Source organism: Phaenicophaeus curvirostris, chromosome 11 (genome assembly GCF_032191515.1).
Source record: "Phaenicophaeus curvirostris isolate KB17595 chromosome 11, BPBGC_Pcur_1.0, whole genome shotgun sequence".
NCBI classification, from domain to species: Eukaryota; Metazoa; Chordata; class Aves; order Cuculiformes; family Cuculidae; genus Phaenicophaeus; species Phaenicophaeus curvirostris.
The window spans coordinates 15,355,233-15,372,932 of record NC_091402.1 but is presented as its reverse complement, the minus strand read 5'-3'; the positions used below and the strand labels follow the sequence as shown (position 1 = coordinate 15,372,932).

Below are 17,700 nucleotides of genomic sequence, written 5' to 3'. Positions count from 1 at the left end.
ATTTCCCAAAGAAACAAAGAGATAGAAAGTTGCAAAAACTTCATAGTGATCTGCAGTTACTGTAGACAAGCTGTAGGTAGGTGCCTATCATTCCACATGCTGGGGAAGTACAAAGGGACTTAATGGCTCTGTAGTTAGTCTTGGATGCTGAGGGAAGACCAGGAGGCTGTCCCAAACTGCTGCTTGTCAGCCCTTATGTCCTTGTTTTCTCTGCTCAGCAGATGGCTGTGGAGTTGTGAGGATGTTGCCTGTGCAGGTGTGGAGTGTGAGGTCTCTCATCCTGTGCTGTAAATTCTTTTTACGCTCATTTGTTTCATCTTCGTTAGACAAACTGAGAAGGCTTTTTGGTTTACATCATTTGTCTTTTAACTAGATATCATTACTGGATGTAAAATAACTTTTCTGGGAGATAAGAAAATAGGTACTTCGAACTAGAGAAAAAATCAGGAAGGTCATGTCAGTATGCAGCTAGCATCTGTGTGTAGAAGACGGTGTATCATAACTTCTCTGTCCATGAAAACTGTGGAGAGAGAATTAAAGAATAAAAATAAAATGTTTTATGTGCTCTACGTACTCTCAAAGTTGAGTTGTTTGGTTTGGGTAAACAACAATGGAAGTGTAGTCCTTTCGTACCTCTTAAAGACAGAGGGGGAAAGAAGAAAGAGTGACGTAAAAGCTTCCCCATACTAGGAGGAGCAGGGAAAAATGGATGAAGAAGTTATAGATGCAGGATGAAGGATTTTAATCATTGGAATATTTTAGATAAACCAATACTTAACTGTCCTAATGATGCAAGGGAAACTCGGGAAATTATGAAGCTGTTTGGTGTCATGAATAAAACCATCTTAGAAATCATCTTAGTGCTGGTTGCTGCCAGGTGCTTGACAAACTGAAAACTGTGAATCACTTTTCTGCCTGCTGTTGCCACATGGAACCCAGGTTCAGTGTTTGTCCTTTGTTGCTTCTGATAATTGCTGACTAGTGCTCAACCCTCTGATGGATTTCACACTCTGAAGCAAAGAGCAAAAGGACCTTTATAAAATAAAGCCACTGCGTATTATGCAGATGTTGCTCTGCCAACATATCAGAACAGTTTTGTCTGATTAGCAGTCAGCAATCCCTAGCCTATGACATGAATAAAATCATTTGTTCTTTTCACACATGAAAGCTTGGCAGCTAATCCTCTTCATATTTTTAAATTCAGGGAATGAAAACAAGCTGAGCTAAGGTCTTATCAGAAAAGCTATGAGGTCATTCCTATTTTCCTAAACTCGGACATTTTTAAGTTTTACAGTTGCGGAGCTGCTCTTTCCTTCTCCCACCACCACCCCACTTTATCCCACCTGTGTTCCCCAAGCTGTTCTCCAGCACCAGATGAACAGTAGTACAAGTCAGTCATGGGCCAAAGCTGAGAGTGAGGGCTACCAGACATGAACTTATCTCTCTGAAAGATACTAAGAGAATTTGATGAAGTAATAGAATAACTTTGGTTGGGAGGAACTCCTGAAGGTCATCTGGTCCACCGTCCTGTGTAAGGCCAGCTTAGATGAGAAACTGATTATAACAGCAAATTAAAACAATGTCATATTAAGACGATGAAAGTCATCTTTATGCCAGAGAGGTTTAATTCAGAGCACATACAACTTTGCTACGAAAAAGAAGCCTGTGGTTCAGTACTTTCATGTGAACAGTAAGGAGGGTTTCATTTGGCTCCCAGTGTTGACTGCGGCTTTAAGGCATGAACTTTGTTTTCACAAGGTTAGAATGTCATATGTTCTGTCATAGTCCAGACTGAGCCTCTTCTGAGTTAATGTGGTTTTTATCCATTTGAGCAGACTGCTCAGTAGCTGTTTCTAATGAGAATTTTATCAGGAAAAGTTGAGAGCCTGCTTTTAGTGAAGTCTTGTGTTTTACTTCTAATTTGGATAGGTGACCATCATTCTTACTGAAGAAAGAATGCTTATGCCTCAATTCAGTCCAGAGAAGTGTGAAACCTGGGTCCTTACGCACTGTGAGTGGCATGCTTAGGAAAGAGCAGGCACAGCTCTTGGGCTGAGGCAGCCAGTCATCTTCACATAATTTTTACTTGTTAAGAGGTTCAGCCTGTTAAGCAGGAAAAGTCTTTCCTTGCCGTAGTGCTTGTGATAGCCCCTCCATTATTCCGTAAAATGTGTCACCTTTGAATGTCTGTGCTTAAAGAATGTTGTGGTTTTGCACTATCAAGACACATTGTTGTGCAGTTCCATTGTAATAGAGCTGTAGACTTTACGTAAAGAACACTCAACAAACTGTCACTACTTAGTTAAAAAATCATTTCTTCATGTTGCAAAAAGGTTCCACAGTACTAGTAGAGCAGGCAGATAAAGAGAAGTTTCTGGATGGAAATAGGAATTGCTATCTTAAGTCCCTGTCTTGTAAGCTGGAATTTCCCATCCTCTGCAGAAGGAAAAGCTTGTGTTTTTTCCCTCTGAATGTGTGACAGCCCACAAGTTAGGGAAGATTTGATTTATTCTGGCTGTGAAGGTGGCCATAATTGCAGAACAGTTCCTTGTTAGCAGCAACTGACAGGTCTGGTTATACCTCCTAGCTGTAAGACTGAAATACTTGTTCTGATAGATTTTTGGGACTTGTTGTCAAAGGAAAGGAATAAATGCTCTTTACTTTTTCATAAATATGATCAAGGTCACTGGTCATTACTAAACTGTTGCAGAATAGAGAATATATTCACCTGGCTGAGTTTGTGCGTTGCTACTAGATTAATATTTCTTTTCGTGTAGGTAAAATGCTTTTCACAAGTTAGAAGTCTCTGGTTTAAGTTCTCATATTTTGCTCTGTTTTTTGTTACAGCTGCAGCTGGGAAGGGTGACTCGGGTTCAGAAGCACCGGAAGATCCTGAGGGCCGCAAGAGACTTGGCACTAGATACCCTTATAATTGAGTATCGAGGGAAGGTTATGTTACGACAGCAATTCGAGGTCAATGGGCATTTCTTCAAAAAGTAAGAGTACTATGAAGTGATTAGTGTGAGAGCATCATGGCACGGAGAGACTAGTGTCTCTGTGGGATAATGCACGCTTGCAGGGTGCTTGTCAACTGTGCCATCCGTAGAATTCAAATAAACAATCTCAACTTGATGCTCTGCTTATGGACTACCAAACCCTTTGAAGTAGATCTGTTAAACTGTGGTGATGGAAGTGATGGAAGCACTGCTTCCAGTGGAGTGAGGGATACCTGCTATAAGTCCGTGGGAATTGGGTATTTTGGGATTGAGATGTTCTGTTACTTCTCCAGGCCATATCCCTTTGTGCTGTTCTACTCCAAGTTCAATGGCGTTGAAATGTGTGTTGATGCCCGCACCTTTGGTAATGATGCCAGGTTCATCAGGCGTTCCTGCACTCCAAATGCAGAGGTAAATTGCTCTCTTCACCATCACCATAGTTGCAAATACATGTTTTCCACAGGTTTAGTGCATTCCCCTTTTAAGAATATTCAAACTTAGAATGCAGTAAATGGGGTAAATTCTCCGCGTCTCATGCTTGTTTGATGGTTTATACTTGGAAGGTGAGACCAGAATGTTTGAGACCAGAGGCTTTTTCTTGGGAAGGAAAAGGTTTCTTTTATGGCTTTTCTTTGGCTGCAGAATGGTAGTGCAGTTAAGCAGGTGGTAGTGAGTAGTAAGTAGAAAAGCACAGGATGAGATGCAACAGTGAAGAAGGCTTTTCCCTGTGGAGAATTTAGGTTAATTATTCATGGTATAGATAAGAGCTACTTTGCAGAAGGAGGCTTCCCTCTTGGAAGTGGGAAGTGCTACTTGTGGAGACGTTAGTTTCTCTCTGCTTTGTTTAACAAGGTTCGTCATGTGATTGCTGATGGGATGATCCACCTGTGTATCTATGCTGTTGCCACCATTGCCAAGGACACAGAGGTTACCATCGCCTTTGACTATGAGTACAACATCTGGTGAGTCCTTCACCTCGCCCAGGAGCTCTCCACTGCCCTCCTGGACTGGACATCTTCCTCCAGCCCTTTCCTCGCATTCTACATTTTGCTCCGTTTTCTACTGAATTGCATTTTCCGGCTATTCTGTCCAGTTCTGCTGGCATATTCTCCAATAGAGGCCATAAGGTAGCCTGCTGTCCTTGCTTTGGCACGTGGTGAGATGTTTAGTAGGAGATGCATTGAATGTCTCTGTACAAGGGTTGAGAAATGAAGAGTGACACCAGTTATGTTTGTGTTTTGGAGCAGCAACTATAAAGTGGATTGTGCGTGTCACAAGGGGAACCGGAATTGCCCTGTGCAGAAGCGTAGCCCAAATGCTGCAGAACACCTACCTCCACCTGTTTTAGGCACACTGATTGGGGCAGAAACACGCCGGCGAAAAGCCCGTCGAAAGGAACTGGAAATGGAACTACAGGGCATTGCATCAGATGAGAACATCAGTCAACAACCAGAAGAAGTTCCAGAGGGCCCTGCGGCAGTCAGTGACAATGAGGTAGAGCATTTGACAGTGTTATATGCATTCTTTATCATTCGGTGGTGTGGAATATGATCCAATACAACACTAGGGTTTTCAGAACACAAGTTCTGTTCCTTTTTTACACCTTTAGCCTCTTGGATTACCAAGGGAATCTTGTTAATTTTAAAACAGTGCTGGATTTTGTTTGACATACTAAGCCTGGGCTGGGCTTCTCTTTCAGGTGGCAGACAAGGAGGAAAAGCAAGAGGAGGAGAAAGAGGAGCCTGTAGATGAGCAGGCAGCTTTGGCCCACAGCCGTCGGGCAAGTACCTTTCTCAGTCTGGGTATCACCCCCCCTTAGGAGTTGCTTCATGTAGTGACCAACAGGTCCAGTGGGTTATTCCCTTGTTTCAACACAAATTCCAGCTCTCAGTGGTCTCCAGTAATTCGATGTTTAAAAAAAAAACAAACTCAAAAAAACCCCTCCCAAAACTCCAGGGTGACTCTGCATCACAGGATTCATGTTTGAGTGCTGCAGCTTGGAAGGTACACACTGGGTTTGTTTCCTGGTTGAAAGGTTTAACTGTTATTTTCAGGGCTATTCTGTAGTTTAAAATGTATCATTAACGAGACAATAAGCGCCAGACTGAAAAACAGTAATTGCACCCTTTTTATGTTCCTGTTGCCCTTCCTTATTGCCAGTAGAAGAATTTATGGAGCCATATGATGAACCAGAATCCTATTCTTCTTTAAACTTACCCATTTTTCTGGGTTAGGTTTCCGAGCAAATAAACCCATATGGGGAAAAATATAAACATACTGCCTTGTGGGTAAAGGGTGTTATCAAGTGGCAGAAGTTGGTAAGAGAGGTAGACTACCACCAACAGCACTATTGACAGCAGTCAACAAAATTTACTAGGTTTATTATTGGGAAATCCCTTTGTATCCCAATTCAATTTTGTTGTAATCTGTGTTCTTGATCAAAGTATTGTTTTGTTCCCTTGGAACTTCTTCATAGCTCCTTCTCAGTCACCTTCTGTGCTGAGTAGAGCTGGGTTTTTCTTTCATGTGCTTCATATGGGATTGCTCCCTGGTTTAGTACATGTTATTTATTTGAATGGAGCTGTTCTAGCTCTACTTAATTCATCAATTAAAAGAAAAAAAAATAAAAACAAGCAAAAATACGAACAAAAAACCCAAACAAGACCAACCAACCAAGCAAAAACCCAAGGGAAAAAAAGCACTCCTATCATTCTGCCAGCCAACAAATGTATTGGAGCTGGGAGATCCCTTTTTTTACTTTTTTCAACACATACCTTAATCACCACTCTTTCTCTAATCTGATCTTCCATGTGTAAATTTCCCGAGAATGCTTTAGATATTAAGACAGTGCATCTAGCAGGGAGATCCTTAGATTTTGTCATGGATTTTTTAGAACAGGCAAGATAAAGCGCTCATTTTTTATTGAAATTAGGATAAGAACAGTCTTCCATCAGACTGGCTTTAAGCTTGGAGATGAGATTTCATTTTAATGCAGGGAAACTGATCTGTTTCTGGGGTAGTATAGTTCAAGAAGATCAAGTAAAGTGCTAGTTTCCCATGAGCCTATAAGCCCTGTTCCTGGACATCTCACTAGTTAATCTCTTTTAATGAGATTTGGTTTTCTATACTTGGCACCAAGTAAATACCTGTATCTATAGTTTTCCCAGTCTCTTTTTTTGTGTGTGTGTGTATTGAATATTTTTGAACAGAAAGCTAAATGCCAGGTTGCTGTGATTGAGTACTGCTATGCGCTTCGAGATACTTTCTCATCCCTGACAAATCTCAGAAAGCACTTGACCCCACTTTTTAAAATTCACTTGATTCAGCCTCTTTTTTTGCCAGTGTCTGCAGCATTATCGTAGTGGGCCTTTTACATGCATAATTACCAATTATTTGTGACACAGCTAGGTGATAAGATTTCCTGTCCCTTCACTTTACTAATGAATACCTTTATTTTGCACCTTTATTCTCTCACTTTCTGTTTTTCTTATGCACTATGTAAGCTGCTTAGACAAGAGTTTTTTGAGCTGGATGATCTGACACCAGGGAAGAAATAAATCTGGATCATTTTAGTCCGTTTATGTGGTGTGTTGTACTTGCTGTAAATTACAGATTTATTTCTGTTGCCTCTGGCTTTTGTTTATTTCTAATGTTTGGTTATTAGTGGGTAGCTCTGTTTATTTCCAGGTCATCTCTTCACTCTTATTTATTCTTTTGTACTGTTTTTAGTTCTTCAAAATTGTGTATTTTCTTGTGGCTATTTTATGAATATAACTCAGTAGTGTCTAAGTGATCCTATTTAAGAATGAAGTCTAGTTCTTGTAGTTACTCTATGAAAACATGTGTGTTGTTGTTATTCTGGGAAATTTGCCATCTTGAAAAATGCAAACATCTGAAAAGAACTGCTTCTCTCTCTCCCCTCTCTGGCTCTTGTCATTGCTGTTTGGCAGAGTTCTACTTCCTGCACCACATCCCACATCTGTCCTTGACTCCTCCTCTTTATGTGCATAACTTGCAGTGCTGACTTGAGTTTATTCTTGTGTTCTAGACCCGGGAAGACAGGAAGGTAGAAGCCATCATGCACATGTTTGAAAACTTGGAAAAGAGAAAGAGGAGACGAGAGCAACCATCAGACCGTAACAGCACTGATGCTGAAATCAACACCAATTCTGAAGCTCCTGAGCTGGAGGAGATAAAACCAGAGACTGCTGAAACCGAAGATGCAAGTTCAGCACTGAGTGCTGCTGCTCCAAATGTTTCTAACAGTAACAGCAATACTGGGGTGAACACGCGACGGTCTTCGCAAGTAGTGGTAAGATGGAGATAGGACTGCTTAATAGCTTGTACTGGACTCGGCATATCTGATCATAACATTGTTTAGGTTTGGAGGAGCTTCATGAGGTTTCTAATCCATTCTGCATCAGGCAGAGTTAGCTCTGAGGTCAGATGAGTTGACTGGGGTTTTACCCAGTCTTGCCTTTAATGCCTCCAAAGATGGAGACTGTGCAGCTCCTCTGGGAAACCTCTTCCTATTCATGGCTATTCTTATGGTGAAAAAATTTTGCCTTGTACCTGATCTGAACCTCTCATTTTGGTGTGTGTACATTGATGCACCACTGCACCTCCTAAGTGTCTTCATTCTGGATGTAGGAAGACTAATATGTCTCCATAAGTCTTCTCTGAATTGAACAAGCCAGCTTCTTCACCCAGTGTATTGGTGTGAACTTAAGTTGAATGCGTAACTGCAGTCATTAAGGAATTTTTGCTTTTTCTTTTTTATTTTTTTGGCTCAGTCTGCTATGGTTGCTATGTTTCCATTATGTCGCAGGGCTCGAAGACTTGCCTGGAATGATACCTGTCAGTTCGTATCATGAGTAAGAGCAGTTACCTTGAGACAAGCGGCAGGTTTCATACTGCTGCTATTTTCCTTAAGACCAATGTTCTGGTTGACCTATTTAAGAACTCAGCAGAAAAAAAAGGTGTTTTAGAAAGATCCCCAAATCCATCTTATGAGCCAACACAGAGCCCAAGCAGATTTTGAGCCTGGTAGTGTCAATAAATAAATCTCAATCTTTGATCCTGCATGCAGAGAAAAAGAGTAGTCTTGGAGGTTCTCAGACTAATGAGAGTTTGCGTTGTAGGATGCTGTCCCTGAAAAAACAGTTACCAAGCCAGGTCCAGCAAAACCCTCCAGGCCTCGACCAAAAAGTCGCTTCTCTCGATACCGGACCAGTGCAGCACAAAGACTGAGAAGGCAGAAACAAGCCAGTTCCCAGCAAGCTGAACTCACACAGGCTGTCCCAGAGGAAGGAAGCACTGCCAGCTTGGTAACTGCAACAGATGTCAGCAATGTAGAAGGTCCAGGAGAAGGCAGACAGTTGATGGGATCTGACCCAACTGCTATCCTGGCTGCAGGATCTCAGTCTAATCGAGCTGCAGTAAAGTACCCCAAAACTAAAAAGGTAAATATGATGGAGTGCTCAAAGTGGAGAGGGGGTGGGAAAAGGGGTTGTGTGGCCTTTGGGGAAAAGTTGGCTCAAAGGAAACAGTTCTTCAAAATAGCTGGAATTATGTAACTTCATATTTACTATATTATTTGAATTAGAGTGTTTAAGAGCCCTCGTCATGGATTGGAATTGTCTGCTCAGCTGTGTACACACAGAGATCAGAAAAATAAACCAGTTGATCTTTACAGCCAGTCTATATAGACTGAAGCAGAAGCTAGTGGGCAGGTGCCACACACTGGGCATAAATTAGCCATTGATACATTTAGGCTTGTAGCTTGAAACTGGTTTTGAAGAAGACTGAGTTTTGGGAGAACCTTCTCATAAGATTAATATAGCATAAAATCAAGCTGCTTCTGTAAAATTGGATTACCTGTTGTTGTGCCTGCAACAGATGAGAATTGGATTTGATGTTGGGAAGTCCTGGCTGTGTTCCCTGTTGAGGAGGAGGGAGGTTTTAGCATGTGCGCTAACCTGGGCATTGCTTCCCCACATGCCTTTGTGCCATACTGCCTTTCTTCTTCACCTCTGCTACTTGAATTGACGTGTGTTTTCTCCCTCAGTATCTTGTTACCGAGTGGCTGAACGACAAGGCAGAAAAGCAGGAGTGCCCCATTGAATGCCCTCTGCGCATTACCACAGACCCAACAGTTTTGGCAACTACCCTAAATATGTTGCCAGGTCTCACCCACTCCCCGCTAATTTGTACCACACCTAAACACTACATTCGTTTTGGTTCACCTTTCAACCCAGAGAGACGTCGAAGGCCCTTCATGTTGGATGGAATTTACAGCTCCTGTAAAAAGGTATGTTTGCTCATGTCTTACCCACAGGGGCTATATACTCATCAGCATCTTATTGGCACCCTTGTAAAGTTTTTGTTCTCTTTGAACCCATTTCCGTATGTTCCTGCTGAGCTGGCCTTGCACGATGTGTCGATTCAGTCTCCAGGCAACGACTGCTGACCCTCTCCTAGCCAAGCTTCAGTCTTTCCTCTTATTGTGGCAGAACAAGTGTTCTGTGACTCCCTTCTTAGAAACACGTATTTTCAAATATTCAGTGGCCATTTATTCCCCAGCATATGTGATTTGAGGGGTTTTAGTTGTTGCTCTTAGAATGTGTTACGTCTCTGCTTTCACAGTCAGAGGATGGTTGGCATTGTGGTGATAGGACAGTGTTGTCATTGAATGATTCCTCAATCAAGATGCATTGTCTTTAGAGAACCTTTATTTAGCAAAGCTTTGAGTTTACCCGTTCACCAGAGCAAGCTCACAGCTCTTTGGCATCATAGACTGTATCTGCAACAGATACTTGTGGCCCTGCGGGAGGACTGAACTTAGCCCAGCTGAGGACTGCGTTCCTCCAGAGATGGTATGTGGCCAGTAAGTAATAGCTTTTACTCTTCTGCAGGGAAACAATAGTTCAGGTTAGTTTGCTCAGATTTCTATCAGAATTCATCTTGCCTGTTTTGCTCAGAGACTGTGGGTGATTACCTGAGAAAAACTTTATGGAAATCCGTTCTGATCTTCCAGTCTTGGTAGCTTTCAAAGTCAGGTACCATGTCCTTTGCCTTCCTTTGAGGAAGTTTTTCTAGGGAGAAGCTTTGGACTTTGCTGTTTCCACCTTCAGGCAATTTGTTGTTATGCACCAACAAGCAGATATAAAAAGAAGCTAAGTTCTCTCCTGGGTGTTTCCTTTGTAGGTGAAGCTCTTGATGGTTCATGGGTACTTGTATGACGAAAAGCACGTTTGTTTTCATGTGCCTGGCTGATCTCCCTGTGCACCTCTAAGCTGAGAACTGCAAGGTTCAAGCTGCTTTTTTGAACCTTTAACTGTCTTTGAGGGAGGAGAGAAGCATCCAGATCAGAGTCATTTTGAGTTCACTTCTTGATGCATTTGTTTTACAACTAACCAGCAAGCTCACAATTCAGTGAAAACTATTACCATGGAACAAGTCTTCCAGTCTCTGGCTGGTTTTGGCTATTTTCTAGTCATATGGTAATTATCATTGCTGAAGAGGGAATGGACTTGTCTCACAATGGATGACTTCAGTTTAGTCCACATCTTCCCTGAAACTGAATGTCCCAAACTGGATGTTGTGTTACACCTAAGGCATTTTCAATGCAGAAAGTTGCTCTGTGTCTTGTAGCCTGTACCCATTTTGTGCATTCCAGTACAATGACAAAGTTTTCTTTGACAGGTTGATTTAGACTTGTGTTCAGTTTGTGACTTACTCTGTTTCTTAGAACAACCCTAGCCTGCTTTTCTAGCCTGCAGTTTTAGGAGTGATTGTTTCTGGCTTTATATGGCAGTTTGTTCTAGCCTGTGCTGAGCTGTGTCCTGTTTTTCCCCATCCATTTCCAGGGTAGTAGGAAAATCTTGTATGCTGTCTACTGGCACGATCTTGTTTCTCCCAGGCTGGCATCATATGAAGAATTCAGTTGGTTCTATTATCTAAATAATAAAATGCCAAAATATTCTGTGTCCAGAATAGGTGCTGCAGAAAGTTATTTATTAGATTTCTACTTTTTGAAAGGAAATAACTGTTCGTAGTAAGAGGTATCATCCACTTTCTAGGAGTTCCTGTCTTCCATGGAAGATGCTTGGTAGCCATCAGTGTTTTTATTGTGAACAGTCTGGAGGTGTAGAAAAAGTCTGATTCTCATGTTCAGGAATGTTTAGAAAACTCTCACAGAGCAGACTTCCTTTTCAGCCAGCTGAGGTCTAGAAATGGTCCTGAACTTGATGATGTTGCTCTCTCAAGATCTGATCTTTCTATCTAGTCTGCTTCTGACTACTCAGTCAGGAAGGTTAATGTATAAAGGCTGATGAAATAGATCACCTATTTTCCTGGATTGCCAGCAGCCTCCTCCTTAAACTACTGAGGACTGTGCCAAAAGCCTCAGCTGATGATCTCAGTTTGCTTCCAAAGTATGCCAATGTCTGAGCCTCGCAAGGAAACTGAACTGTATATGCTGCTCTCATTAATCACGCGTTGTACAGTGACTTGGCTGTTGAATGAGATGCTGTATTTGAGGTAGCAGTGCTCCAGACTGGCTGGCACTTCTCGCTTCTCCTGGTGGCCACAGTGGAATCCATTGAGATATATTTGAACAGAGAAGAAATGTTGGCTGTACAGTAGAGAAGGCCATCAAAATAGATCCTATCACCTGCTCTTCATCCTCGCACTGAAGCTTTTACTTTGAGGACTGTGGCCACTGAGTTTCTTGTGCACTTTCATGGTAGCTTTGAGAAATCATAGGGCATGTACATGCATCTCTAACAGGATGCATATTGCTGGCATGCAGATGAACTGTGGATTGCTGAAAGTTGAACTTTTGATTTTAAACCTGTCTGGGAGAAGAAAAGGCTAGAGAGTCCTGAGAGTAAACTACACAAATGCAAATTACTTGTAGGAGGTTTTTTTTCAGCGGTTTGTCCATTTACTGAATCATCTGGGAATTTTCCCTTATATTGTGGCAGTTACTTCTTATAGCAAAGTAAGCAAATGTTTCCTGCATGCTATCAGGAGTCAGTTTGCAGCAATATACAGGGCTAGCACACTCGGTGCAGTAGCTGATTTGCTAAGGCTTCCAATTCATATTCACTTGCATGAGATGTGAAACATTCTGTATTGTTCATGCTCATAAGACCACTGTGACTTTTATCTCTTAGTAGCTGAAGAGAAGATTTGCCTTTATTATTCTCTTCTTGTTTCAGCCCCTGAGAACTGCTACTTGTTTTTTATCAGATTTTATTTTTGCTCTTTGTCTTTGGCAGCAAGCACAGTCTTGGAAGAATTGCTGTGTGATTAAACCCAGACATGTCTTTGCTGGAATTGTTAGAGCAGAATCTATGTTAAGCTCTGAAATGCCATAATGGATCAGGGGGGCTGTGTTTGTGCTCCTGCACAGGGAACAGCTTTTTTTTTTTTCTCTCCCCAAAATTGGGGGGTTAAGGTTATTTATTAAGGTAGATATTTATTTCCCTTTTCTTTTAATTAAGATTGCTTTTAATAGATCTTAGGTGCCAAAGTTTTGAACTTTATCTATTTATAATTTTTAGCTATCTTTGTGTTATTGCTGAAGACTGCGGATCCTCAATACATCTCATCAAGAGCACAGTCAGCCCCATCACAGTAGGTGTTAGACTCAGCTCTAACAGCTGTGTTCTAAAAGGTTCCTTTCTGAACACATGCGAAGGAGGTAATATCAGTGTTCTGAGCAGTCTGGCCTGCTGCACAGAAGTGTAGGAGTTGGAGTACATCCTGCAAGATTACATAGAAACTACCAGAGGGGCTGCACATTTATGTAGTCTTGTTCTGTTTCAGCGCTGGATCAAACAAGCCCTGGAAGAGGGGATGACTCAGACCTCACCAGCTGCACAAGAGAACAGAACCCAATGTCTATACCAAAGTAACGAGAACAGCAGTTCTTCCAGCATCTGCAAAGATGATACAGGTAAGTGTTCAGCACCGTCAGGGCAGCGTGGGCTTGAGTGAAACTGTGGAAGCTGCTGAATAGCGAAGGCAGCTGCACAGGATCACATCTTAATGTGTGCTGCTGCTTGATGGCACAGCTTTATGGCAGGTGAGAATGTTACTTTGCCATTCATTCAAATTCCTGCAGACCCATTCTGGCTTGAGCATGTGTGAAGTTTCTCAGTATTTTCCTGTGCAAAGATAATCACTTTATCTTGCATCATCAACCTCAGTGCCGTGTGATCGTTTGTCCAACAGAAGGGGGGAAAAAAAAGTACAATATCATCTCTTTTCAGCAGGATGCTGTTAGATGGACAACTAAATATCTGCTGACTGTAGGAAGATATAGCAAAGTCTCACAGGCACGTATGTAATAAGCGAATGATTAAGTAAGTCTCAAAGATGGAGAAGCTAAAATCTGTGAGTAAAGCAGCAGAATGGTTAAATATTGTGTCTGAATCTTTCTACAGAGAAAGAGGGTGAAGATCTGCCCTGTAGGGCGTCAGTTTTCCAAGGACAACAGACAGGAAACTAGACAACACACAAATAATACAGAATTTATTATTGAAAAGTTAGGTGAATAAGAAATTAACAGTGTGCCAGAACCAATAAATGCATGTCCTCGAGCAAGACCTGAAGAAGCCACAACTGAACCGCAGAATTCACTGAATGTTTGTGGGTTTTGTTTTGTTTTTTTTAACTGAGCATAAAAAAACATACTGCTCTGCACAGGGGTAGGCCGGTATTGATGTAGTCTATAAGGAACTATTAGGTTCAGGTCATAATTGAACTACCTGTGGTTTGTTCATAGCAGTGACAGTGACATGTCCTCTGACCCTTCTCTTCTACTCTCCTCTCTTTTTACCCCTTTCTGGCGTCCTTTCCCCTAGTTTCCTCTTGTGCTTACTTGTAGCTGAAATATTCCCTTTCTTTGTTCGCTGTGTGTACCTGATTATGTATTGTTCTGTTATCAGTATCTAGACATGTCTCAAGACTGGTATAGAAGTACTTCGCATTTGGGCTAGGAATAGGGGGAAGGACTCAGCGTGTGATTTACACTTAGTTAAGGTTAATGGTTCAGTCCTGTCTTCAGCTCAGTTTGTTTTTCAGACTTGCTGAGTCCCCTGAAGAAATGGAAGTCTCGCTACTTGATGGAGCAAAATGTTAAGAAGTTGCTGAGGCCACTGTCTCCAGTCACCCCTCCTCCTCCCATCCCTTCAGTTCCTGGCTCAGTGAGCCCACAGCTGACTACACCCTGCTCATCGTTGCCAGGAGAGGAGGAGAGTCGCAATGGTTATGGCATGATGTTCTCACCAATTCCTTCTCTGGCTGCTAGTCGCTGCAATACTCCACTACAATTTGAGGTAAATCTGAATGGGGACTAGGAATGATAGAAAGAGAGAAACTGGAATATTTACAGCTGAGGTAGCACTAAGGTCATCTTTCTTTTTTGAGTACCTGGCTATATTCAAGAGAGGCATCATAGTGTCAGACTCGAGAGCACAGCTGCCTTTCTCATCTATCTTCTCCATTTCTGGCCAATTCTCCTGCTCTGTTAAGTGTCAAACTTTGCTGCAGCCCAGCTTCAGCTCCCTTCATAGCTAACAGTATCATTAGTCTAATTCTCTTTTCCTTTTCTCCACAGTAGGTCCCAAATTTTACAGGCTTTTCAGTGTTCTTCAGTCATCTTCCCCACTTCACATTGCTCTGCCAATGTGGCTTCTTGTCCCTTCCTCTTCCAGAGCATGTAATAGTGCTGCTCTTCAAAAAGACTGACAGCTTCAGCTCCTCTTTCCCTAAAAAGGTTTCAGTAACCCTAAGTATGGTAGAAATACTTTACATCAGCTTCCACTATGTCCTTTTAGTTTTCTTTCCCCTTGACTGGACAGAAGGTTAATACCTTACATCTTTGATTTTGTTATAGTTTCTTTACAAAAATTTGCAGAAGTATTGAACAGGCCATGTAGGTGGTTGTCTTTACTCTAAACTGAGTGTTGTCAGCATCCATCCAGCTAGGACTTTCCACTTTGTTGCTGCTCTGTGCCTGTGATTAGGGATCGTGCTGCTTGCAGCTTTAGTTTGATTTTCTAGTATTGCATATTTTCATTTAAAAATTGAACACTTAAGGCCTGCTGCTCACACTCTGATAGTTACAACCATTCAAAAACCATTTTGTGCTGTGACAGACTGCTCTGTACTAGGGACTGTTTTGCAGGAATCCCTCATCTGTTTTGCAACATGGCAAACAACTCTTTGTGGTATTTTTAGTTCAGCGTGGTTTTGATCATCTTCTTTGAGAGCCCTTTTTTGTAAGCTGTCTGAGAGGGGAATCTGTAAAGGTTAGCAGGGAAGATTGTGGAACATTGAGGAAAGAGATGAAAGACTGTTTCTGGCACAGAACTTACAATCCTTAGCTTTGCTCTGATTGAGATAGCAAATCAGGGCAGTGTTGCCATGGACATCACATCAGTCTAGTCACTGATTTCCTGTCCCACCTTAGTATTAGTTATTTCTGTTGCCACGTGGAAGCCTGGATTTCACTGGGCACATTTGCCTTTTTTCGTCTTGAAGAGAATTTAACAGCTCAGTAGAACATAGGCTGCTTTGTTCAAACTTTTGTATTTCCCCTCAATGCAGCTCATTTGTAATATTTTAATGTCATGTCTGTTTAAATTAGTTATCATCAATTCAAACTTGAGTTGAATACATCTCCCCATGTATAAACCTTTATACTTTGTCCTATGACACTGTAGGAAGAGAACCACAGAGAGATTCTTCTATCGGTTCACAAGTTTCCTTAAGCAAGAGGAAGGTTCCGTTTGACGTCTTGGCTTGCTGGGGAATACATTTTGGAAAGCTGTGGCTTTTAAGAAACTTTGTTCTTGATTAATTTCCCAGCTGCTCTCTGAAGAGCTTGTATCATACGCTTCTGAAAGACCACCAGCTTAGCCCCTCCCATATGCAGAGGAGCGAATGGTGCAAACTCCATCTGACAGCATCAGAAATATAAAGAATAAGATGCTTCTTATTTTAACATTTATGTGCTCTGTTTTGGGTACTGAGCTATAGTGTGAAACACAGTAACTCAGTCCTATCTTTGTGTTTGCAAGGAAGCTTAAAAAACCACTTAACCAACAATTACCATCCAGGCTGGGGCCAGTTCCTGGGGTATTGTTCGTTTAGAACAGCCATTGCTTACCTCTGTGCTTGCTTTTTAGTTGTTTGGGGGATTTTTTATTTTGCTTCTTGACTTTTTAAGCAGATGAATAACAAGATGCTTTTCCCTCCTAGAACGTATCCTCCCCCGAGAGTTCCCCCGCGCATAGGCCTGAGTCCATGTCACCTGAGGTAGTTATCACTCTTCCTCAACTGCATTTGGGGTTGTGAGTGTGTGTGCTTGTTGCGTGTGAGAGGGGAGGGATGAGAAGTGTGGGGGAGGGTGGGAATAAGGGTTGAGCATCAGTCATGGTAAGGCTGAGGAATTTTCAGGGTTATTGCAAGACAGCAAACAACTCGAAGGCTGGAATTTGTTATTCACTTGTTGACTCTAGTGAGAAGCAGGCAGTGTGAAGACCTGTTATGTCTCAGCAACTGAGGTGAAGGCAAGAGGTTTGGGGACCCTGGAAAAACCTTAATCAACTTCAGCCCTGGCCCAGCAGAAAAGTCATGTGTGATATTTACTCAGTAGCAGCAAAATAGCTACTGGAGAATAAAGGGGAAAGCATTCACTAGAGACTTTGACTTAGAGGACACGGTGGTGCACCTGACTTGCTCGCTTCAGCCTCGATTTATCACCTGTTCCCTTGCAGGCTTAAAATGCTGAGGAGATGCCAGAAAGTAGTATTTTGTTTACCTCAGTATCTTGCTCAGAGGCTGTTTCATAGTGGAAAATAAGCACTTATCGCCAATGTGGCAGATTACTTGGAGCTGTAATTCAGCAGACAAAACATTCTCAGCAGCAGCAGTATAATAGAGCTGATGCTTGGTGTTGCTGTGTTTTTCCCTAAGCACTATAGTCCTGCAAAGAGGGTGAAATCGTGTCAGTTATGCTCATTGTCTGAGATCGTGACATGTTACCATGATGGACATGATTCTGCCATTGCACTGGAGGTTTTTTGGCACTTAAAGTAGATAAATGGATATACCCTTGTGTCAGTGCCTAGTGATCCAGAAACTGTGACAGCGCAAAGATGATACCATTATGGTTTTGTTAGAGAATATAAAATGTAGAAATGCAGCATAAAGTAAATGAATGTACTATTGTTAGAGATTTCTGAATCTCACAATAAGTGAAGACTAATGGCTTGGAGGTCCTGGGCATTTTATTGTTAGGAAGTTAGTAGTGACTGACTTGGGACAGTCATGAACTTGGCTAATAAAACAGCAAATGGACAGCAGATCTTTTCACTGTCCATAATAAACCTAGCTACTACTATGTGTCAACATCGACTTTGGGACATACTGAGGCAGTTTGAAAATGCTGCTTTTTCTTCATTGACTGCCCAGGGATAGTGCTGACCCTTATTGTCTTGCTGCAGTAAGACTGCTAAAGGGGAGAGGGCATCTTGTCCTGGACAGCTAAACTTATTATTATTTAGTCTCAGTCATTCCCCCGTAGAATGAGCAGAACAATGCATGAAAGGATCAAAGGGCTGATCAGGAAGGAACTGGAAAGCAGTAAGATAGCATTGCACGAAGTACTTTCTGACTAAGTTTCTCT

The 17,700-nt window shown here is 41.9% G+C and overlaps 1 protein-coding gene across 2 annotated transcripts in view; it reads left to right on the top strand.

Moving 5' to 3' along the window:
• The window catches only part of SETD5 (SET domain containing 5), a 66,090-nt gene that overhangs the window by 36,619 nt on the left and 11,771 nt on the right, over positions 1-17,700 (top strand). For both annotated transcript variants that reach the window (XR_011338208.1, XM_069865960.1), the window contains exons 9-19: positions 2,848-2,996; positions 3,290-3,407; positions 3,849-3,958; positions 4,244-4,490; positions 4,696-4,776; positions 7,045-7,308; positions 8,138-8,458; positions 9,064-9,306; positions 12,831-12,960; positions 14,091-14,344; positions 16,272-16,328. Coding sequence is in view for 1 of the 2 variants with exons in the window: in XM_069865960.1 (XP_069722061.1) it covers positions 2,848-2,996; positions 3,290-3,407; positions 3,849-3,958; positions 4,244-4,490; positions 4,696-4,776; positions 7,045-7,308; positions 8,138-8,458; positions 9,064-9,306; positions 12,831-12,960; positions 14,091-14,344; positions 16,272-16,328 (1,974 nt within the window). In the remaining variant the exon portion in view is untranslated. The remainder of the gene's footprint in view (positions 1-2,847; positions 2,997-3,289; positions 3,408-3,848; positions 3,959-4,243; positions 4,491-4,695; positions 4,777-7,044; positions 7,309-8,137; positions 8,459-9,063; positions 9,307-12,830; positions 12,961-14,090; positions 14,345-16,271; positions 16,329-17,700) is intronic.